Source organism: Urocitellus parryii, chromosome 9 (assembly GCF_045843805.1).
Source record: "Urocitellus parryii isolate mUroPar1 chromosome 9, mUroPar1.hap1, whole genome shotgun sequence".
NCBI lineage: Eukaryota > Metazoa > Chordata > Mammalia > Rodentia > Sciuridae > Urocitellus > Urocitellus parryii.
Window position 1 is genome coordinate 59,642,901 of NC_135539.1, and position 24,696 is coordinate 59,667,596.

A 24,696-nucleotide genomic window follows, 5' to 3' on the forward strand; every position below is an offset into this window, starting at 1 on the left:
AGAGTTTAAACCATATTTAGTAAAACACTAATTGTAAGTTAGTAAAATGATATAAAACTGGTAATACTAATATCTATTGTATACTAAGACTCTAACATATAACAGACTCTGTACTGAATGTTTTACATAGTGAATATTCACAAAGACTCAAGAGGCAAGGATTATCTCCATTTTACCAATAAAGAGACTGGCTACAAGTGACTCAGCTAATAATAACAATGATGATATCAATGGCCAATAATCAAATGATGCCTTTAGGACATTCTAAGGGGGAATTCACTCAATCACAGAGAACAAATTTAATATACAGTAGTTCCCCTTGATCTGTGGTTTTGCCTTCTGAGGTTACCAACAGTAAATCTGAAAATATTAAACAGAAAATTCTAGAAATAATAATTTATAAATTTTAAATTGCATGATATTCTCAGTAACATGATGAAACCTCATATTGCCTTATCCAGTGTATCCATTTGGTATATGCTACCTGTCCCCCACTTAGTAGTCATCTGGGTTATCAGATCTACTATTATGGTATTATAATTCCTGTGTTCAAGTAACCCTCATTTCACTTGATAATAATCCCCAAGCACAAAAGTAGTGGTGCTGGCAATTTTAATATAATATATGTTTATAATTATTCTATTTATAATTAGCAATTATCATTAATATCTAACTAAGCCTAATTTACAAATTAAATTTAAAAACCATGATGATGTGCTGGCACTAATTTGAGAATCAACTGGCTTACAATGAAATCATGTTTCAAAGTAAAGGGAGAGGAGTTTGTGTTATTAAGAGTTTGTGTTTATCATAAGTATGTATGTGTAGGAAATAACAGCATATATAGGGTTCAGGATACCATTTGGAGTTTCAGCATCCACTGCTCCCAAACATAAGAGGGGACCACTTTATAAAATTAAAGACAACAGATAATACAAAGGAAAATCTATAAGACACAGAGTGCCAATGTAAAGTTGAGTCTATGCTCCTGAATCCAGAAACCAAATTTTAGGCTCCAACTCCTACTTTCCCTACTCAACTGAGGCCCATACATAGCTTGCCCATGGATCATAAATCAACGAGGTCTATAAATTAAATAACCACACACATGCAATGAAAATTTATTCTTGTGACTGAGGTAAATTTAAATGAAGGCAAATTTTAGGATAGCACAGCAACGACTTAATTGAGTTTAGGAAGGGATAAATGAAGGTTAGTATCCTTGAAGAGGAAAAGTGGGGGAGGCAGAAGGGACAGCGTCGTCAAGGCTCAGTGGTTGAAGCAAGTACAGAACATTTGATGAGGTACTGGACCAACACAGGGGAGCAAAAGAGTGGGCAGTGAGGCTGCAGAAGCAGCGGTTCCCAGGCTCCCGGGATTTTAATTTTTGTCCAGTGGGCTACAAACTGTTTGTGGCAGAGGTAGAAGTTTTGAAAGCAAGTCCTGGCCAAAGTCTGTAGTCCCATTTGCATTTGTGCTATTAAGAATTAACAATGATCTGCAGGGCATGGTGGTGCATGACTGTAATCCCAGTGGCTCAGGAGGCTGAGGCAGGAGGATCACGAGTTCAAAGCCAGCCTTAGCAAGAGAAAGGATCTGGGAGATCCAACATGGTGGCAGACGTGGAGAGATCAAGTCTCTGACCTCTTCAGCTGCGCGGGCATAGGGAGTCTTAAATCTTCTAAATGCTGTTTGCTCAGGATCACTAGGCAATGCTGAGCTGACCTGGATCTGGGGCGAACAGTCTGTGCCTCTCAGAACACACACCGAGGCCGGATCGGCTGAATTCAAACTCCTGTTCACCTGCATCTCCCAGACAAACTGCTGTGACTCAGCACTAAACGATCCCGCGGAAACAACTGGTCGGCCCTTCTGAACCTGTGGAGGTTAATACCAACCGAGCCTTCATAGGCAATGGCCACAGGATTGAGACGGGGCTTGGGAGAGCCAGTCAGGACCCATCCGTTGCATTGGTCGCCAGGCAAAGGGAACGAACTGTCGCCATATGCATGGGATACCACCATGGCAGAGAACTGACGTCACCAGACTGCAGCGGAGGAGATAACTTCATTGAAACTGGCAGCGGCAGGTGTGTAACCCCCTAGCCTTCCCTCTCCACACAGTGGGGAAACCTCAAGGGCCCCTCCCAGCTCTCCCGTTAGCGCGACACGATAGTCAGACGGAGGGAATCAGGAGTGGCGCTGGACCCCCGGCTACCACTCCCACCAGTGCTGACAACTGAGGTCTCTTGCACCAGCTACCAGGGGCATGGCTACCAGAGGGCAAGCAAAATACTCTGAGGGTTCTCAGCCCCATGGTCCACAAACTTAGGGTCTGAGGGACTGGCAATCAGGGAGAGTGTGCCCAGTGGTTTAAGAAAATAAGGCTCCCGGGAGCAGCAGACTTGGTGTGTAGCCAGTATTGTGGTGAGCATCACCGGTGAGCGGGGCCTGGCTGGAGGAAAAGTGGGGAAGTGACTAGACACAAGAGGAGACCCTAGGCACTCAGGATTGGAGACCCATCCAGTAGGGGAGGAGGAGCTGCTGCACAGTGATTGGTTCCCGCTTATTGAGAGGAGAAGCTTGGCCCAGTGGGCACAGCTCCACCTACTGGAAGAGAGGTTAATCAAACTCTAAAACTGCATTTATTAAATTTTTTTTTTACTTGGGTTCTTTTTTTCATTTTTATTTTTTTAATTTTTATTTTTTAAATTTTTTTTTATTTTTTTTTATTATTTTTTTCTTTTTTTATTTTCTATTTTTTTCTTTTGTCTTTTCATTTCTTTTCAATTTCCTTATTCCCCCTTCCTTGAATTCTACCTGTTTACTCTCATTCTCTTTATTGACTTCTTCCCTTCCCTTCTAATACCTTTCCTCCCAAGCATCAATTAAATTTATAGGAGTAAACAGTAACTCAGCAGTCAAACAGAAAAAGCAGCATGAAAAAGCAGGGAAGAAAGGAGTACAAACAATGCACGACAGCCTAAATATTCAGGAGGACCTAGAGGCATCAGAAAAATGGTCAAATACAGAACTCAAGGAATACCTTAGACAGATGGAATGGAATCTTACAGAGGATATGAGACAGCAAATTCAAACAATGAAAGAAAACATTGAAAATGAATTACATAAACAGATAAAAGAAGCAAATAAGCATCTTTATAAGGAGATAGAGATTATAAAAAATCAAACAATAATTCTAGAAATGAAGGAAACTATAAACCAAATTAAAAGCTCAAATGAGAGTATCACTAACAGAGTGGAGCAAGCAGAAGCTAGAACATCAGATAATGAAGACAAAATATATCATCTTGAAAAGAGTCTAGCCAACTCAGAAAGGCTGGTAAAAAATCATGAGAAAAACATCCAAGAGATATGGGATAACATAAAAAAAACAAACTTAAGAGTCATCGGGATAGAGGAAGGTATAGAGGTTCAAACCAAGGGAATGAGCAATCTGCTGAATGAAATAATTATAGAAAACTTTCCAGAAATAAAAAAGGAAACGGATGTACAAATTGTAGATGCATACAGGACACCGAGCATACAAAATCACAGTAGACCAACGCCAAGACACATTGTTATGAAGATATCCAATATACAGAACAAAGAGAAAATATTAAAAGCTACAAGAGAAAGGAGGCAGATTACATTCAGGGGTAAACCAATAAGGATAACAAATGATTTTTCACCACAGACGCTGAAAGCGAGAAGATCCTGGAACAACGTATTTCAAACACTGAAATACAATGGATGCCAACCAAGAATTTTGTATCCAGCAAAATTAAGCTTCAGGTAGAACAAAGAAATAAAAATCTTTCATGATAAACGAAAGTTAAAAGAATTTGCAGCCAGAAAACCAGCATTGCAAAGCATCTTGAGTAAAACACTACATGAGGAAGAAATGAAAAGCAATAACCAAAACCAACAGTGGGAAGTACCTCAGTAAAGCCGGAGGGTGGGGGGAAATCTAATCATGGAGAAACAAACCAAATTTAAATAAATAAATAAATAATCAAACATGGCTGGAAGTACAAAACCATATATCAATAATAACTCTAAACGTTAATGGCTTAAACTCACCAATAAAGCGACATAGGCTGGTAACATGTATTAAAAAAACAAAAGCAACAATATGCTGCCTCCAGAAGACACATCTGATTGGAAAAGACATACACAGGCTGAAGGTGAAAGGTTGGGAAAAAATATACCATGCACATGGTCCTGATAAGCAATCAGGGGTGGCCATTCTCATATTGAATAAAATTGACTTCAAGACTAAGTTAATAAAAAGGGATAAGGAAGGACATTATATACTGTTAAAAGGAACCATTCACCAACAAGACATAACAATTATCAATATTTATGCACCAAATAAGGGTGCTGCGACATTCATAAAACATACTCTCCTCAAGTTCAAGAATCAAATAGACCACAACACAATAATTATGGGTGACTTCAACACACCTCTCTCACCATTGGACAGATCCTCCAAACAAAAGTTGAATAAAGAAACTATAGAACTCAATATCACAATCAATAACCTAGACTTAACTGACATATATAGAATATATCAACCATCATCAAGTGGATATACTTTTTTCTCAGTAGCACATGGATCCTTCTCAAAAATAGACCATATATTATGCCATAGGGCAACCCTCAGTAAATATAAAGGGGTGGAGATAATACCATGCATTTTATCTGATCATAATGGAATGAAACTGGAAATCAATGATAAAAGAAGGAAGGAAAAATCCTACATCACATGGAAAATGAACAATATGTTACTGAATGATCAATGGGTTACAGAAGACATAAAGGAGGAAATCAAAAAATTCTTAGAGATAAATGAAAATACAGACACAACATATCAGAATCTATGGGACACAATGAAAGCAGTTTTAAGAGGGAAATTCATTGCCTGGAGGTCATTCCTCAAAAAAAGAAAAAACCAACAAATAAATGAGCTCACACTTCATCTCAAAGCCCTAGAAAAGGAAAAGCAAAACAACAGCAAATGTAGCAGAAGGCAAGAAATAATTAAAATCAGAGCGGAAATCAATGAAATTGAAGCAAAAGAAACTATTGAAGAAATTGACAAAACTAAAAGTTGGTTCTTCGAAAAAATAAATAAGATCGATAGACCCTTAGCCATGCTAACGAAGAGAAGAATAGAGAGAACTCAAATTACTAACATAAGGGATGAAAAAGGCAATATCACAACAGATGCTACAGAAATACAGAAGATAATTAGAAATTATTTTGAAACCCTACATTCCAATAAAGTAGAAGATAGTGAAGACATCGATAAATTTCTTAAGTCATATGATTTGCCCAGACTGAGTCAGGAGGATACACACAATTTGAACAGACCAATATCAATGGATGAAATTGAAGAAGGAATCAAAAGACTACCAACCAAGAAAAGCCCAGGACTGGATGGGTATACAGCGGAGTTTTACAAAACCTTTAAAGAAGAATTAATACCAATACTTTTCAAGTTATTTCAGGAAATAGAAAAAGAAGGAGCTCTTCCAAATTCATTCTATGAGGCCAACATCACCCTGATTCCGAAACCAGACAAAGACACCTCAAAGAAAGAAAACTACAGACCGATATCTCTACTGAACCTAGATGCAAAAATCCTCAATAAAATTCTGGCAAATCGGATACAAAAAAAACATCAAAAAATTGTGCACCATGATCAATTAGGATTCATCCCTGGGATGCAAGGATGGTTCAATATACGGAAATCAATAAATGTTATTCACCACATCAATAGACTTAAAGATAAGAACCATATGATCATCTCGATAGATGCAGAAAAAGCATTCAACAAAGTACAGCATCCCTTTATGTTCAAAACATTAGAAAAACTAGGGATAACAGGAATTTACCTCAACATTGTAAAAGTTATCTATGCTAAGCCTCAGGCTAGCATCATTCTGAATGGAGAAAAATTGAAGGCATTCCCTCTAAAATCTGGAACAAGACAGGGATGCCCTCTATCACCACTTCTATTCAATATAGTTCTCGAAACACTGGCCAGAGCAATTAGACAGATGAAAGAAATTAAAGGCATAAAAATAGGAAAAGAAGAACTTAAATTATCACTATTTGCAGATGACATGATTCTATACCTAGAAGACCCAAAAGGGTCTACAAAGAAACTACTAGAACTAATAAATGAATTCAGCAAAGTGGCAGGATATAAAATCAAAATGCATAAATCAAAGGCATTTCTGTATATCAGTGACAAAACTTCTGAAATGGAAATGAGGAAAAACACCCCATTCACAATATCCTCAAAAAAAAAAAAATAAAATACTTGGGAATCAACCTAACAAAAGAGGTGAAAGGTTTATACAATGAAAACTACAGAACCCTAAAGAGAGAAATAGAAGAAGATCTTAGAAGATGGAAAAATATACCCTGTTCATGGATAGGCAGAACTAACATAATCAAAATGGCAATATTACCAAAAGTTCTCTATAGGTTTAATGCAATGCCAATCAAAATCCCAATGGCATTTCTTGTAGAAATAGAGAAAGCAATCATGAAATTCATATGGAAAAATAAAAGACCCAGAATAGCAAAAGCTATTCTAAGCAGGAAGTGTGAATCAGGCGGCATAGCGACACCAGATTTCAAACTATACTACAGAGCAATAGTAACAAGAACAGCATGGTACTGGTACCAAAACAGGCGGGTGGACCACTGGTACAGAATAGAGGACACAGAGAATAATCCACAAAGTTACAAGTATCTTATATTTGATAAAGGGGCTAAACGCATGCAATGGTGCTGGGAAAACTGGAAATCTATATGCAACAAAATGAAACTGAATCCCCTTCTCTCACCATGCACAAAAATTAACTCAAAATGGATCAAGGAGCTTGATATCAAATCAGAGACACAGCATCTGATAGAAGAAAAAGTTGGCTCCGATCTACATATTGTGGGGTCAGGCTCCAAATTCCTTAATAGGACACCCATAGCACAAGAGTTAATAACAAGAATCAACAAATGGGACTTACTTAAACTAAAAAGTTTTTTCTCAGCAAGAGAAACAATAAGAGAGGTAAATAGGGAGCCTACATCCTGGGAACAAATTTTTACTCCTCACACTTCAGAGTATACAGAGTATACAAAGAACTGAAAAATTAAACAATAAGATACCAAATAACCCAATCAACAAATGGGCCAAGGACCTGAACAGACACTTCTCAGAGGAGGACATACAATCAGTCAACAAGTACATGAAAAAATGCTCACCATCTCTAGCAGTCAGAGAAATGCAAATAAAAACCACCCTAAGATACCATCTCACTCCAGTAAGATTGGCAGCCATTATGAAGTCAAACAACAACAAGTGTTGGCGAGGATGTGGGGAAAAGGGTACACTTGTTCATTGCTGGTGGGACTGTAAATTGGTGCGGCCAATTTGGAAAGCAGTATGGAGATTTCTTGGAAAGCTGGAAATGGAACCACCATTTGACCCAGCTATCCCCCTTCTTGGTCTGTTCCCTAAAGACCTAAAAAGAGCATACTACAGGGACACTGCTACATCGATGTTCATAGCAGCACAATTCACAATAGCTAGACTGTGGAACCAACCTAGATGCCCTTCAATAGATGAATGGATAAAAATGTGGGATTTGTACACAATGCAGTATTACTCTGCACTAAAAAATGACAAAATCATGGAATTTGCAGGGAAATGGATGGCACTAGAGCAGATTATGCTAAGTGAAGCTAGCCAATCCCTAAAAAACAAATGCCAAATGTCTTTTTTGATATAAGGAGAGCAACTAAGAACAGAATAGGGAGGAAGAGCATGAAAAGAAGATGACCATTAAACAAGTTCGAGAGGGGGGAGGGAAAGAGAGAGAGAAGTGAAATTGCATGGTAAAGGAAGGAGACCCTCAGGGTTATACAAAATTACATATAAGAGGAAGTGACGGGAAAGGGGAAAAAAACAAGAGAGAGTAATGAATTACAGTAGATTGGGTAGAGAGAGAAGATGGGAGGAGAGGGGAGGGGAGGGAGGGGAGGGGGGATAGTATAGGATAGGAAGGGCAGCAGAATACAACAGACACTAGTATGGCAGTATGTAAAAAAGTGGATGTGGAACCAATGTGAATCTGCAATATGTATACGGGGTAAAAATGGGAGTTCATCTGCTTGAATCAAATGTATGAAATATGATATGTCAAGAGCTTTGTAATGTTTTGAACAACTAATAATAATAATTTAAAAAAAGCAAAGCCAGCCTTAGCAAAAAGCAAGGCACTAAGTAACTCAATAAGACCCTGTCTCTAAATAAAATACAAAATATGGCTGGGGATGTGGCTAAATGGTCAAATGCTCCTGAGTCCAATCCCTGGTACCAAAAAAAAAAAAAAAAAAAAAATTAACAGTGGTCTAAGAATTAAGCATTCCAACAAGATACTTTTTAGCTACTCTCTATGCATGCATTAAAGTAGAGTGAGTTATCCACAAGACAGAACTAGCTGCCTAGACCACTTTGAGAATTCCAGCAATCCAGAGGGCATCTGTTGTTACTTTGTGTGACTATCAGGTGGCACCGCACTGACAGGTAGGATAGGAGAATAGTACCCCTGCTTCAGGTTGACTCATGACATTAATCAGCCAGTGACATTTTATTTTCAAAACCCCAACTCACAAAATTAGGAAGGTGGGATACTCTATGCTTTTAGAATTAGAAAGTCAGACACCAATGGTTATCCGTTAATGAATCTACTTAGATCCAGAACAGAAGACACGACTTTCAGAAAAGCCAAGAGTGTTATCAGAATACAGAAGCCACATTCTGTATTGCCTCTTTCCTCTTCCATTGGAATTGCTGAAAGCTCCCTGGAGCTGCCCCACCCCAGTATATTTCTCTTCAAGATTATTCTATTGAATTCCTCATCCACATCTTCATTTTACACCTGTCCTGTGCAGGAGTGGCTACTTATATCAATTTGCACAAGAAAACTGATTAATCATTTTGACATGTTATCACAGAGTAGACAGTGGATTAAAATGGTCAAATTTCCTCCAAGATCAAAGTACAAAAATTTTTTTAGTATTATAACAAGGAAGCTATATTTAACTTTCAGTTATCTTACCAGCACTTATAAGATAAAATCCAAATTCCCTGGGCTCCATATAACATTACATCAGCTGCCTGAAAATTAACTATTCATTCTTCTCCCTGGGATGTAAATGCACTTATACAGATTTATCTCCATCTGTGTTCTTCCTCTCCTCCTGTCAGAATTCTTCGTTTTCTTCAATTGGCTTCCTTCCTCAATAAAACCTTTTCTACAAACCCATGTCTCAGGGATCTGCTCCTCCTCTGAGTATTCACAGTGATCCATGGCTTTGTCCCATTTATCATCTTTCACTGGTAGTTATCTATTCTTGCATATACATCACCATATTGATTAAAGTTTCTGAGAGAATGTTCTGAATCTCATTAACATCAAGAAGAAAATATCAAGTATGTCCAGTCCCAACCAGTCCTGTGTATATATTAAATATTTAACAAAAAGCACCCGTTTATTAATTTACCTCATTGCGTATGGGAGGGTGTGTGTTTGTATAGATATAGCTCAACTTGGACAACCTCTCCATTGTTCCTAATACCCACTTCTATTGCCACAACCTAAGGGATCCAAGCCAGGGAAAAAGAGTGAGCTTAGAGATGCTTACCTTAAGTCCTGGCTTTACAGAGAGGAAGTAAAAGATTAAAGGCTTCTTCAGAATCACTAGCTAAGACTAGACCCCCAAATGCCCAGTGTTTTGTCTGCTCTATTCCTGAATGTGGGGTCTTAGGAGACTGCACATAATCCTCTATCTTGTTTGCCTTCTTTCAGGCTGCTTCTTCCAATCTTCTCACCACTATAACATCCTTCAGTCTCCCCAGAGAAGTTTCATATTTTCATTTGCATGACAAAATACTCCCATTGGATGATACTGGAGACATGTCAGCATTGATTTAACAATATATTAGCCTATCTAACCAAGACCACATTATGTTGGCAGGACTTACATATGCTGTTAAAGACTTGATGAAAGGATATAAGAACTCAGAGGAGGGGCAGGAAGAGAGAAAGTGCCTGGCACAAGGCAGACTATCAATAAATTAAAGTGTGTAAGGACTGACATGAAGTAGAAAAAAGAAGGGAATGGAAAGGAAGAATTGGCCAAAATTGAGCAATTTTCCCAGAAGGAATTAAAAAACAACAATACTGGAAACGTCAAAACTTTTAGAAAACTATGTATACCCTTCCAAACTTGACTGAAAATGGAAGCCATAGAGGAGTCCTCATACTTCCCAATTTCAAACTTGCTATAACTTTCAGTGGTGGCATAAGGATAAATAGCTCAGTGGAAATAAGTGGAGACCCCAGAAATAAACCCTCATGTTGATGGTAAATGATTTTTTATAGTCCCTACAACAAATGTAACTAGGACAACTGGAGTTGAAGCTAGTTTTCTAGTTCATACCATACACAATAGTTAATTCAAAACGGATCACAGTCCCAGGTGTGAAAGATAAAACTGTAAACTCCTTAAATACAGGCATAAACCATGATCTTGGGTCAGGAAATGTTTTCTTAGAAATAACACCAAGAACACAAGTAACAAAAGAAAAATAAATTGGATTCCATCAAAATTTTAAAGATTGTGCTTCAAAGAAAAGGATTAAGAAAACTGAAAAGCAACCCACAGAGTGAGAGAAGACATTTGCAAATCATATATATAATGAGGAAGTGTGTACAAAGTAAAATATGAAGAATATTTATAACTCAACAATAAAATGAAAAATAGTCAATCTTAAAAATGAGCAAAAAAGCCAGGTTTGGTGGTACATGCCTGAAAGCCCAACAACTCTGGTGGCTGAGGCAGGAGGTTGCAAGTTCAAGACCAACCTCAGCAACTTCATGAGGTCCTAGGGATTTAGGGAGACCCTGTCTCAAAATAAATCATAAAAAAAATGGCTGAGGATGTGGCTCGGTGATTAAGCAAACTTGGGATCAATTCCTGGTACCAAAAAGAAAATAAAAAGTAAAAGATTAGAATAGATATTGCTCTAAAGATATAAAAATGGCCCAATAAGCACATGAAAAGATATTCAACATCATTAATGACTAGAGAAATACAAATCAAAAACCACAAGATAACATTTCACACTCATCAGGATGACAAATTTTAAAAAAGGACAATAAGAAATGTTGTTAATGATGTAGAGAAATTAGAACCTTTACATGTTGCTGGTAGGACTGTAAAATCTGCACCTACTTTGGAAAATAGTTTGACAATATCTCAAAATGTTAAACCATATAAACTAGAAATGCCACTCCTAGGTGTATAACAAGAGATGAAAACATATGCTCACGGACAGATACAAATGTTCATTTAAAAACGCATTATTCACAATAACCAAAAGTGGAAACAAGTGTTCCTCAACTAATGAATGACAAACAAAATACTCATACCACAGAATATTATTTGATACTATAAAGGAATGAAGTGTTAATATATGTTTCAATGATAAATCTTGAAAACAATGCTAAGAGAAAGAATCCATAATCTTCTATCTTGGCCACATATTATATAATTTCATGTATATGAAATTTCTAGAACATATCTACACAGATGAAAGTAGATTACTAGTTGCCAAGGGCTACAGGGAGTTGGAATGGGAAGTTACCACTAACGGGAATGGATTTCTTTGGGGAATAATGAAAATATTCTGCAATTAGTGGCAATGATTGTACAACTCTGAATCTACTACAATATACAACACTTAATTATATGCTTTAAAGGTTACACAATGTGCCAAGCATTGCAGCTGCCATGCAGTAGGTATTCAATATCTGTTTATTTGCCTCCTTACTTTTCAGAAACAGTCTATTGGTCACTGACATCTAACACGAGTTACTATACCCCGGAGATCAAGAGAGATCTACCACACAGTAACTGGAATTTTGAGAAAGAATAAGGAAGACAACATTTGGGAACATGGAGTCCTAACATGGCGTGGTGACCCTGAGATTCCAAGGCACTGGATTGGAAGCAACAGAGAACAGGAATTGCTGAGACCATTTTTAAAAGATTTTGAAGAACTGTAATGCATTCTGCTGTCATTTATGTTAAAAAAATCAATAAAAAAAGATTTTGAGAAAAGGGGGAGAAAAGGAAACCTAGAAATCTGATACAGAGAAGATATTTAATACATCTGGAGATGTATATGAAATATAAAACAAACAAATGAATTCTTCACAAACTTTACCATTTTGCTGAGGGTTCATCCTATCCCTCAACCCAAAGTTCTCCTTCAAAACCTGACAGCCATTAAAAAAAAAAAAAAAAAAACTTAAGGAGTTGTGTGAACTAGTATTCAACATGGCTGCCACACAAGTTTCAGTCTGAGAGAATGAATAAAGACCAAATTCAATCAGCAACTCAGATAACTTCGTTTTTTTCCATTCATGGCTAATGTATGCACGGATATTTTCAAGTTTATGAAAGAGGAGCTCATATATTTGAGTAGAATATAAGAACTAAACCAAAGTAAAATAAAATATAAATGAATATGATTATCAAAGCAAAGGAGATGGAGTCTATTGAAATGTAAACCCAGCAGTGAAGTAGTCATGTTGAAACACGGAGAAGGTTTGTCTCCTGGAATTTGTACCAGTGTTTAAACAGTGCAATACATCAATGAAGACATTGCAGGCAATGGTATAAGGTGAGGAAGATTTGAAAGACAGAATGGCCTTGGAGTAGGCTTGTCTGACATGGGCACATACGGCAATATAGTTAATACTGAGTATGACTTGGGAGATAAATTTTGAAATAGAATTTAGAAGACCAGTGAATCCCACGTGAGTTCAATGCATTTTTATGGCCAAGTTTATATTCCGAAGACTAAGGAGAGGAGCTGGTCCCTAACGTCCAAGAGCTCATTTCTATTATTAAATACAGCAGAAGTAATGACATGGTGTGGTTATTGTGGCTTTTCTAAATGCACAGGCATGCTACAAGGCATGACAAAAAGAAGATGATGTGACAGGATATTAACAGTGAAGAACAGTCTCGATGCAGAGGAAAAGAGAAAAAAAAAGGCTTTTTCAATCTGACAACTGACCCAAAACACCTATCATAAACTACACATATCTTCTTAAATATGAAAAAAATAAAATATGTATTGCTTTCAGCTGTCATCATAGTCACCCTGTATGAATTGTAAAAGCAAACATTTAAAAGGAACAGGAAGGAGAAAAACAGTGGCTTTGAAAAATGAACGTGCTCTTCCATAATCAAGAAAAGTCTGAAACAGAGATGATTTTGCTTCTCTCTAAGACTCTGTGCTAGAGGACAAAAATCCTGGAACACGAGTATTGTTCAGGAAGTTTGGGCCAATTTAAAAAAAATCTAGGCTCACAAATAGCTAAAGAAATAAATAGAACTATTACTTTTGTAGAAATATTTCAGAAGACAATTGAAAACTCTGTTGGTTAAACTAAATTTGGTTTTCCAGATCTATTATTTCTTCTGATATGTTGATTAACTTATCCATCTACTTATTTGCAGGAGTCTATCCTTGCACAACATTAAATCATTAAATGGCATTATTTTAACAATGTAAATGTAGTGTTTAAAAATTAAAATACATGACATGGTAAATTAAAATACATGACGTGGTATAAAAGTTTATTTTGTTTAACAGTGTATTTTTTTTCCCAAGGAGCTCAAATAAAATTGAAAACAACATACAGAGTGCTATTTTTGGAACATTAATGTATCTACCAAAATAAAATTGGGATCTTTGCTTACAAATTCAACACAAGAAAGAGTAAGGGGTAACTTTTAAGAAATTTTAATTTAATCAATCCTGAGGGGATAATTTGAGATTCACTAAAATTGCTACCATGTAATAGATATCCATAACAAAGTAATGGGGCACCAAATACCTGTTTTACAAGTCATTTGAAAGGTATCTCATTTGCATGAGTCCTAAAGGTGTGCATTTACATAATAGAACTGTTTTCTGCCCTTAGGTTTTCAGTAAATATTTGATTGATAATAATCAGCTTCAGATTCCAACTCACATCTTTGAAACAGGAGGATGTTTAAGGAAATTGAATGGTATCAGAGGGTCCAAAACAAACTAAAAAATAATAACAATAGTGTACTTTCTGGGAAAAAAATGAGAAGGTAATATGAAAATTGAGTACCGTTGCTGTGTATTTCTGTAATTAGTTACACAAATGAATACAGTTCTTTTAAGTTAGAAAACTGTTGAAGAAAGCTAATGTAGTAATTTCCATGCAAGTTACTTAGGGAATCTAAGACTAATTACTAAAGCTCAAAGATCTTCTGCTGGGATAAAATCTGCTTACCAGAAGTTTCCAGAGCTTCACAAAAGAGCTTTCAAGGGTGAAGGAGCGGAAGCAGGGAAGAACCAGTAAGAGGTGTTTCATATAACGTCTAATTTCAATTTAAGCATCTCAGATTTCTGAGTGTCATGCTCAAGCAAATACTTAGCCATCAGTTTCTGAAAATTAGAGGGAGAGACTGTGAAGAGGAATCATTTCTTAGACTGAAATCGAAATAGCTATTCCACAAGTGATTCTGTATATTGGCTTGTGGTTCAATAAATGATTTTAAAAGCAGAGGAGGTGATACCTCAACATTGTTGTTTGTGAAGGTATATGTAAGTGAAACTCGACACCAAGAGGAAAAGAAGACAAATGGGTAGGATGTTTTCAACTTTTACTTAAAACCCTCTTTAACTAGGTTCAATGGGATCTCACCAACAAAACAAAACAAAACAAAACAAAACAAAACAAAAAACCCACAAATGCCAGAATATCTAAAGGGGAGGGAGGAATAGAAGGTAGATCAATGTCTAGGCTAATGGTAACCATGCCTACTTGGAAGGTGAAATAAGCAATCAAATCCCAAAACCACCAGAACTTCAAATCCAGAAGAATTCCTAGAAATAATTTAGTCATTTGGGGCATCCTAGACTTCTTGAGAATCTGATGAAAGTTGTGGATCCTTTTCTCAGGAACATGTTCAAAATTTCTCACACAATTTTGAAGGCTTTATAAAACTGCTAATATGGACTTTGGATTAAGAACCTTTTGCTGGGTATGTTGGGCATATCTATAAAATCCCAGCAACTCAGGAGGCTAAGGCAGGAGGACTGCAAGTTCAACGCCAGCGTCAGCAATTTAGAGAGGCTCTAAGCAACTTAGTGAGACTCTGTCTCAAAAATTTAAAAAGGGTTGGGCGGGGGGGGGGGGGGGGGGGGCAGGGCTGGGAATTGGCTTAGAGGTTAAACACCCCTAGGTTCAATCCCCAGGACCAAAAACCAAAAGACTTTCATTTAAACCTCCCATGATTCAGGTAAAGGCAACCAGGTAAGAAGGTAGAAATGCAACCAGGCTTCAAAGTTCTCAGGCACACTACTAGGTAAGTACTGAATGAACTCAGGAATCTATGAAATGAAGAGGAGCTCCTTTGGCACAAAAGAAACTTGCTGATAAGATAGAGTTCAGTGGCCATATTTGTACATAAGTCAGTTTTAAATTGTAATTCTTTGCTTAGCATTCATGTTTTCCCCAGACCAAGGCAAGGTCTTCTATACCCAGTTGCTTCAACTCAGCTCAGATATACCCTATCCAGAATGGGCTCATCTTCCCCAAAGCATTTACCCCTTGAAATCTTTCTGTTTGTAACACTGTGATTATACCAATCAACCAGATCCAAAACTTCCCATTTGACTTCATTTACTTATTTTTCCGTGTGTGGTGCTGGGGATTGAACCCAGGGCCTTGTGCATGCGAGGCAAGTACTCTACCAACTGAACTAAAAGTCAGTAAGTAACCCAGTCTGGCAGCTATTGGTTGGGTACTGCCTAGGTGATGGGCACAGGAAATACAAGACAAATAACACAAGCCATCCCCAGGGGTCATCGTCATGTGGCTCTTCCTTGATAGTTTCAGAGCTACTACTGATGTTCCAGACTTGTTTTCCTATGATCACTTTTCTGCAACCAGCCCCTAACTTCTCTGACTCCTCCAACCCACTCACACTCCAGTTCACACAATGTTATGTGACCCAATATTTCCCCTGAAACAATAAATTTGTCATGCAGTTTCCTTAGTAGGAGTATCTCTCCTGGGTTTCTGTTATCTACAGAAGGCCTGTGAATTTTATTCTGATAATCAAAGCTCCAGGCATCACCAGGCCATCCCCCACCTAGCTACAAGCACCCCGTAGAACAAATTTGTACTCACCCAAGCTGGCCTTGAAACTAACTGGCCACTCTTCCTGGCCCTATCATTTCTAAATTGGTCTCTCTCTCCCTTGCTGTCCCTCCTCAAACTTATAGTTCTCTTTTTACAAAATGTTTCCAGAAATGAAAGCTTACACTGATATATCATAGTATACATCATAAAGCATTCATTTTTACATTAAATCATACATATTTGTATTCTTTTTTTTCCAATCTGACTATAAATTATTTGAGGTCAGTAAAGAAACCTTCTGTTTTCCTTGTTTACTTTCATGTATCCAATTATTTAACAACTATTTCTTGAGGCCATGATTTGTACCCAACATTTTATCAATACTAAAGGGGTCTAGAGTGCTTGATATAGAAAACGCTCAACAAATATTTGCTTGATGAATAAATTTTGCCCCCATTTGCTGGCAAGTAGCATACTTATTTGAGAAAAATGACTTTCAAGCTTTCTTATTTTTAGATCCCTTGACCATAGGAGTCTCATGATTTTCAGAGTCTTTGGGTATCAATTATAGGAAGTTTCAACAATTGTGTTGCAGATGGATTTAGAATATATTCTCTCACTCATATTCTTCAGAATTTAATATAACTTTTGTAATGGATGCTACAAGAATATTATTGCCTTTTTAAGGCACATTTTGCTTTCCTTCAATTTGACATAAAATGCTATAAATAAATAAAATGGAAAACTATTTAGCTACTTGACATCTATAATAATAGGGGATGTTTCTACAATGCTGGTTTTATAAATAGGTAGAGACTCAGATTTGGGCAACTATGTTAAGCAAAAATTAAGACAGGATGGTTTATTGAGATTTGATTTCACAGATTTCTGTTGAGGGTTTATACAATTCAGCTTAAAAATATGTGCATAATGTAAACATTATAATGTAATATATACTCAAGTAAATAAGTAAATGTCACCATAACGTGTTCTCTCGAATGACAGCACACCATAAGTGGTATAGTCCCAGATGTTTACTTAAATTGTCCCTGAAGGGGTAGATAGACCATTTGGTAATTGTCATGGTTACTGATGCACTTTTTATACTGAGATGGTACTAAGAGAAAATGTACCATCAATCACGTAGCTGCAATCTATCATAATTTGCAGCAAGGATGCTCATGCAGTTTGGGATTTAAAGTGACTGCCAATTTTTGTTTCAAAAGAAAAAAATGGAAGGGAAGAAAGAAAAAAGAAACCTTTAAATCTTTAAAAGGAAAAAAAATATTTTTAAAAATTTTAATTGAGCCAGACATTGTGTGAGAAAACTTGCAGAGATAATTTAAAGCTCTGAATAATATTACCTTCTTCCAGAGAGGATTTACTTTTGCTTCTATTTGTTATCTAGGCTAAGGGCAGATCTCCTAAATCCAGCTGAGGATGGAAATGATTTCAATTCAGGCTTCAGTTCTTTGGAGAGCTGGTCTTTTCCAGGGATTTCTGGAAGCTCTTCTCAGCTTCTCAAGCTCTCGTCATTTTACATTCAGCAAGTCCCTTCTGAGAAAAAGTAGCCCCAAATGCCACTCAGCTCCTTTGGATTCCATCTTCCTCTGGCTCTTAGTCCTGTAAATTCCCCCTGGTCCAGTAGTTTTCTAACACCCTTAAACAGGTATCTGGTGCTCTTTGTTTTGTTTGCACTACCCTCTTGATAGCCAGAAATAGAAGCTTCTTTTTATTTTTTTATTTATTTATTTATTTATTGGTTCTAGAGATTGAACTCTAGGCTCTCAACCACTGAGCCACATCCCCAGCCCTATTTTATATTTTATTTAGAGACAGGGTCTCACTAAGTTGCTTAACACCTTGCTTTTGCTGAGGCTAGCTCCAAACTCATGATCCTCCTGCCTCAGTCTCCTGAGCCACTGGGATTACAGGTGTCTGCCACTGGCCAGAAGTAGCAGCTTCTTTACCCCTGCTTTCATTATTGCCATCACTACTCATCTAGTTTTCTAGTTAATTATTTAATAATCGAGCAATTGAACCTCAATAGCTCAATAATTGAACCTCAATAGCTCAATAATTCCTTCATCATTTCTTGCCCATTTAGATGGGAGAAAAGGTCTCTGAAAATCAGATTCTGCTGCCACTCTTGATGCCGTGATTATTTGGGTTATGATCGTCAGCACAGCTTTCTATCAGGTCTCTCTGGATCCTCTTCAGGACATTGAAGCCAGTCTTGAATAGGTCTGTGTAACCTAAGGTATCCTGGAGGTGAAAGAGTTTAATAGGAATCTCTGTTCTAGCCTCTCACCCTGAAATGACAGGTAAGATGCTTATGGAATCAATCCTACAGGAAGTCACGACATCCATTTGTCTAATACAGTGGAGGGAAGATATCAAGCCAATCAGGAAGCTACTCTTCAACCCAAAAGGGGCTGACCAGAACCCCTCTTATGTTCTCAGGGAAATCAGAGGCCGTTTATCTGAGGGAGCACAAGGAAACAGAAGAGTCGCTGCCTTTTCTAGAAGAGAGGTAGGCAGCAGATATTTCCTAAGAAAATTTTAAGAGAAAGCAAAGTCCCATTAATAAGACTTTTTAGGCTTACTGCTTAAATTAAACTTGAAAATGTGAAAAAGTGAAGATAAAGATGAGTCTCTGGCTTGTAATATAACAAAATAATTTAGCACAGATCAAAACCTGAGTGGGATGCATAGAAGAGAACCAGAAAAACAAAATACAATCCAGGATAATTTACACCTGGCTAGCACAGACAACTGACCTGCTCTGTGCTAGGTATGGTTTGGGGAAGAAAGGGTAACAAAAATAAATATCCGTGCACCCCAACAGCATATCGCTTTCACAAATGGCATTTTTATCTGGGTGCAACTACAAATTCTCCAAGCATGAATGATAGCTCTTTAATGGCAAAGTGGTAAGCTAGTTTTGCAGTTGATGGTTCCTCTGTAAGATACAACATACAGCAATTCATGCTCCTACATGTCACTTGTGTTAAAAAGCTAATAAAAAACTGGAGGAGAATATGCACAAAGCAAAACAGCTTTTGTTCTAAATTAAAGGGATCATGGATGATTTTCTTTTCTGCGCTTTTGTTGAACATTCCTTAATACCATTATATTTTATTTATAAAATAAACACCAAAAAAGGGCACATAGACGTATCATCTTCTAAAATATAATAAAAGCATTAATAAAAACTTCTTTTAGGACTTGCATTTTTTTGGAATTAATTCCAGTGTCTATCAAAATGAAAAACTTTTAAGTAAGCAGTGTGGATAGAAATGCCATGTGCCTCACAAGAGGGCCTTAGAATCCGATCCTCCTGATTACCAGGTGGCCCTTTCTACTGTTTGCTTTAATAACTTGTTGCCTATTTTTCTACAAAGCAAATGAACATTTTTTTCACTCATATTATTTATAAAAAATCTTTTACCTGAAATTTTCATATTCTTCTGCTTGTCGTTTCCAAGGACAGTTCTGGATATCTGTGATGATCTGAAGGTAATCATCCTCTTTTTGTCTAAAAGTTAAATATCAATGTAATTAGAAAATAAAGATCTCACATAGTGCTTTCTTAGAGGACACTTTTATAAAATCTACTCATTGTAGCCCTCCTCTACATCTTTTCTGGAATAAAGTAGAAATAATTAAATACTAGACTCATTTAGAAACATTAGGATCAAATAATTTACAAATAATTATTATGTTGGTATAGGAATATATAAATTGCACATCTTGTAAACCAAGTCTAGTTTTAAAAACTGTGGTAGCACAACTTGCACATGTGTATTATGGTCATTTCAAAATGGCTTTAAACTCATAGACAAATAAATATATACTTTATAGATTTTTCTCAATAATATGTAATCATTGTTTTTCAGATTCTAAGTTGATAATTGACCTTGGGATATATAGCTAAAACTTTCCCAAAACAACCATCTTAAATTTTAACTTTGAATAGCACATAAAAAACATATTAGGCTAAGGGAGGAGACATATATATTGTTATAAAAATCTATAGACACAGGTTGGGCATGGTGGCACACACCTGTAATCCCAGTGGCGCAGGAGGCTGAGACAGGAGGATGGAGGGTTCAAAGTCAGCCTCAGCAAAAGCCAGGCACTAAGCAACTCAGTGCTGGGGATGTTACTCAGTGGTCAAGTGCCACTGAGTTCAATACCCAGAACTTCCCCCCAACACACACACACACACACACACACACACACAAAAAAAAAAAAAAAAAAAAAAAACTATAGGCACAGTTCTACAGTTTAAAAGCACAGGACAGGATGTCAGTTTGCAACAGAGCTCCCTCTATCTGAAGTATTAATTCCAAAGCACAGAATAGTGCTTAGTCCTTAAAGGTGCTCATGTGAATGAATAAATCCTTAAGTTTTCTTTCAATTAGTCTTTAGTCATTAGTTGCTAACTATTAGAAACCAAGGCTTCATGACAAGATGGAGAATATGTTGGTGAGCAGGTAGGGAAGGAAAAAATAGCTTTGTCTGAAAAATTCCTTCCTTGCACACACAAATAAAACAGTGTTTCTCCAAAGTTTATTTCTAAAATAAAATATTTCTCTTATAGTTAGGAAATGCAGTTGACCAAGCAACTCCTTTGTCCCTGAAATTTACCTTTCTCTTGGATTTCTTTCCTTTCAAGGATACTACCAATATGAATAATATATTCTGGTGAACATTGCCTGTCCCCCATAGAGAATGATAGGGACACTTTGCAAGCAACTGTTAAACCCCCCAAAACAAACACATATTCAGCAATCTACCAAAGTTTCCTCAAGTCTGGCTCTTCCAGAAAAGCATAATACTATGACTTCTGTGCCTGGAGAAATCTTGTCTACTACCAAGGCATAGCTTCAAATCTTTTGGTAATATTGATAAGTCTAAAATCAAAGCACTATGTGTACGAGGGTCCATGACCAAAGGAACAAAAATGATTGTACTAACGACAACAACAACAAAAAATACTAAAACACAATTAAAGGGAGGAACCAAATATAAATATCTAACTAAGTTAACAAAAATTGCAATTGTATTTTATGTCATCAAGATAAAGCATAACATGAAAAGTAAAATAAGTGGAAAGCAATCATCTTACCATAGCAATAAATGTGCAAAAGTTTCAAATTTTGTTTAAATGTAATTTATTAAATGAAAAGAAATCAAATTTCTTATAATGTATGGCTAAGACAATAAGATTAATGAACTTGAAGAGTTAATAAGAGAAACTAATGAAAATTAAAAACAAAAAAGAATGAATAAAAAATGGAAAATCAGTCAGCTGTGATACAATTTGAAATGGCCTAATATAAGTGTAATTATAATCCTAGAAAAAGAGAGAAAACAAAGATAATAGTTTTTTAAATTATGGTGGATTTTTTTCCCCAAAATTCAATGAAAACTACAAACTTGGAGATCTAAGAAGCCCAACACACCCAAAGAACAATAAATACAAACAACAACAATAAAACAAAGAGTAATAAAAATTTTCAAGCCAGTGATAAAGAGAAGATCTTAAAAGTAATTAGTGTAAAAATATATTCAGTATAAAGAAGCAAAGATAAGAATAACAATGGACATCTTGTTGGAAACAATGCAAACTGGAAGGCAATAGAACAACAGCATTACAGACTGGGATTTGGGGGAAACTGTCATTCTAGAATTCTCTATTCAGGAAATCTCTTTAAAATGAAGGTAAAGGGGCTGGGGCTGTAGCTCAATGGTAGAGCCCTTGTCCCTCACAATGAGGCACTGGGTTAGATCCATATAAAAAATAAAGCCCCACATAAAAATAAATAAAGATTATGTTCATCTATAACTAAAACGGTATTTTTTTAAAAATGAAGGTAAAATAAAGGCTTTGTCAGATATACAAAAGCCAAAATAATTCACAACCAGCAGACCTGCAGTACAAGCAATGTTAAAGGGAGTTCTTTAGACATAAGAGAAATAAAACCAGATTAGTATCTGGATAAACAAAGAGTAGTGAAGAGCACTGAGAATAAATTATGGAAACATACATTAAAACTTTTGCTTCTTTTTCCAAGGCTCTTTAAAAGGTAATTGACAAGCTGGGCATGGTGACACACACCTGTAACCCCAGCCGCTCTAGAGGAGGCTGAAGCAGGAGGATTGTGAATTTAAAGCCAGCCTCAGCAAAAGCAAGTTACTAAGCAACTCAGTGAGAGCCTGTTTCTAAATAAATACAAAAAAAGGGCTGTTCCTGGATTGAATCCCTGGTACCCTCCCCCCCAAAAGATAATTGACAGTTTAAAGTAAAAATAATAATAACAACAACAATAACAACAAATTGGGGGTTATAGTATATATAAAAATATATGATGTCTAGAACAGAGATCAGAAGACAGGGATGAGAAGGAATAGAGGGAGTATAAATCACTTGAAAGCAGATTGGAAGAAGAAAATAATATATATTTTATCTAAAGTAACCAGAAAAAAAAAACTAAAACTAAAACCATAAAAATGTAATAACAAAAATACTCTATCCAAAGGAAAGCAGAAAAAGAGAGAAGAAAGGAATAATAGGCAAACAGAAAACAAATATCAAGATGGTAGATTTAAACCCAACCAAATGAATAACCACATCAAATGTAAATGATGTACACATACCAATTAAAAAGACAGAGATATTAGACTACCAATTGTATGTTGCCTAAAAGAAACTGGCTTCATATAAATAAATAAGTTAGAAGTAAAAAGATGGGAAAGAATGTCCTATAGAAGAATTAATTAAACAAAGTTGGAGTGGCTATATTCATAGTAGATTTTGATCAAGGAATATTGCCATTGAAAATAATATTCCTGAGCAAGAAATATTACCATAAGAAAATAGGACAAGATCAGAAATCAATAAATAATTAAGAATCAATTAAGTCAATAGCTGGTTCATTGAAAATACCAATAAAATTGATAAACCTACTGCTACATTGATCAAGAAAAAAATGAAAGGTACCATGGCCAATGTCAGAAATAAAAGAGGATGCAGTGTAACAGTCCTATATACATAACCATGATATAATAACTTTATGTCAAAAAATGTCATTGACTTAAATGCAATCAACACACTTATTGAAAGAAGCAAACTATAAAGCTTACTCACATATACTGGTAAAATGAATATATGAAGAGACCCATAACTACTATAAAATTGTATTTAAAATTCTTCTCACAAAGAAAACACCAGGCTCAAATGACTTCACTGGAGAATTTTATGAAACATTTAAGGAATATTTATACCAAGTCCTACACAAACTCTTCTAGAAAATTGACAGGGTGAGGGAACTTCTCAACTCACTCTATGAAAACAGTGCTATCCTGATACTAAACCCAGAAAAAAAAGACATTAAAGGGAAGAAAAACTACAGACAAATATCCCTTACATACATAGATGCAAAAATTCCCATCAAAATGTTTTTGAATCAAATCCAATAATATAAAAAATTATATATATATATATATATAATTACAATGTTATTAGAATGTTGATATTTTAATTGACACATTAGAGTATCAATGCAATTTGCTATAGTAATATAACAACAAAGAAAAATGACCTAATCCAACAAGAAATATGCCAAAAACTCCTAGAAAATTCAACATAGAAAGGAATTTTCACAACTTAACAAAGGGCATTCTACAGAAGAATCTACAGCTAAAAACACACTTCATGGTAAAAGGCATACTGTTTTCTCTTTAAGATAAGGAACACCGAAGGATTCCACTCTCATCATCTCTATTCTACATTGTACTGGAAATCCAACCAAGGCAATAAGACAAGAAAAAGAAGTATATCTATCCACACCAAAAAACATGAAGCCAGTTGTGTTTATTCAGAGATGACATGATTATCTAAAGAATCTACAAAAAAAGCTATAGGAACAAATAATAATTTAGCAAATTTGCAGTATAGAAAGTCAATGCACTAAGGCAATTATATTTTTGTGCACTAGCAAGAAGTAACTAACATTTCCATTTATAACATGAAAATATAAAATACATAGACCAAAATGTACATGGCCTATATACTGAAAAGTATAAAATATTGATAAAAGAAATCAAAGAATTAAATTAGTGGAGCCATATCTCATGTTCACTAGTCAGAAGACTTGAGATTATCAATTTCCCCAAAATATATCTATAGATTTGGTGCAATTTAAATAAAAACTTTAGCAGTACTTTTTTTTAGATATTAAGAAGATGATTCTAAAATTCTTATGGAAATTGAAATGCTTAAGAATAGCTGACAGAAAATCAACATCAAAGTTGGAGGAGTTATACTACCTAATTTGAGGTTTTACTATAGCACTATAATAACAGTGTCTTAAAATCAATTATCAAAAGAATAGAAATCTATAAATAAA

At 35.9% G+C, this 24,696-nt stretch overlaps 1 protein-coding gene across 1 annotated transcript in view; it reads right to left on the reverse strand.

Moving 5' to 3' along the window:
• The window catches only part of St8sia6 (ST8 alpha-N-acetyl-neuraminide alpha-2,8-sialyltransferase 6), a gene marked incomplete at its 5' end in the record, with an annotated part of 118,678 nt that overhangs the window by 19,921 nt on the left and 74,061 nt on the right, over nucleotides 1–24,696 (reverse strand). Inside the window, one exon of the mRNA XM_026407738.2 lies at nucleotides 19,731–19,817. Coding sequence (XP_026263523.2) covers nucleotides 19,731–19,817 — 87 coding nt within the window. The remainder of the gene's footprint in view (nucleotides 1–19,730; nucleotides 19,818–24,696) is intronic.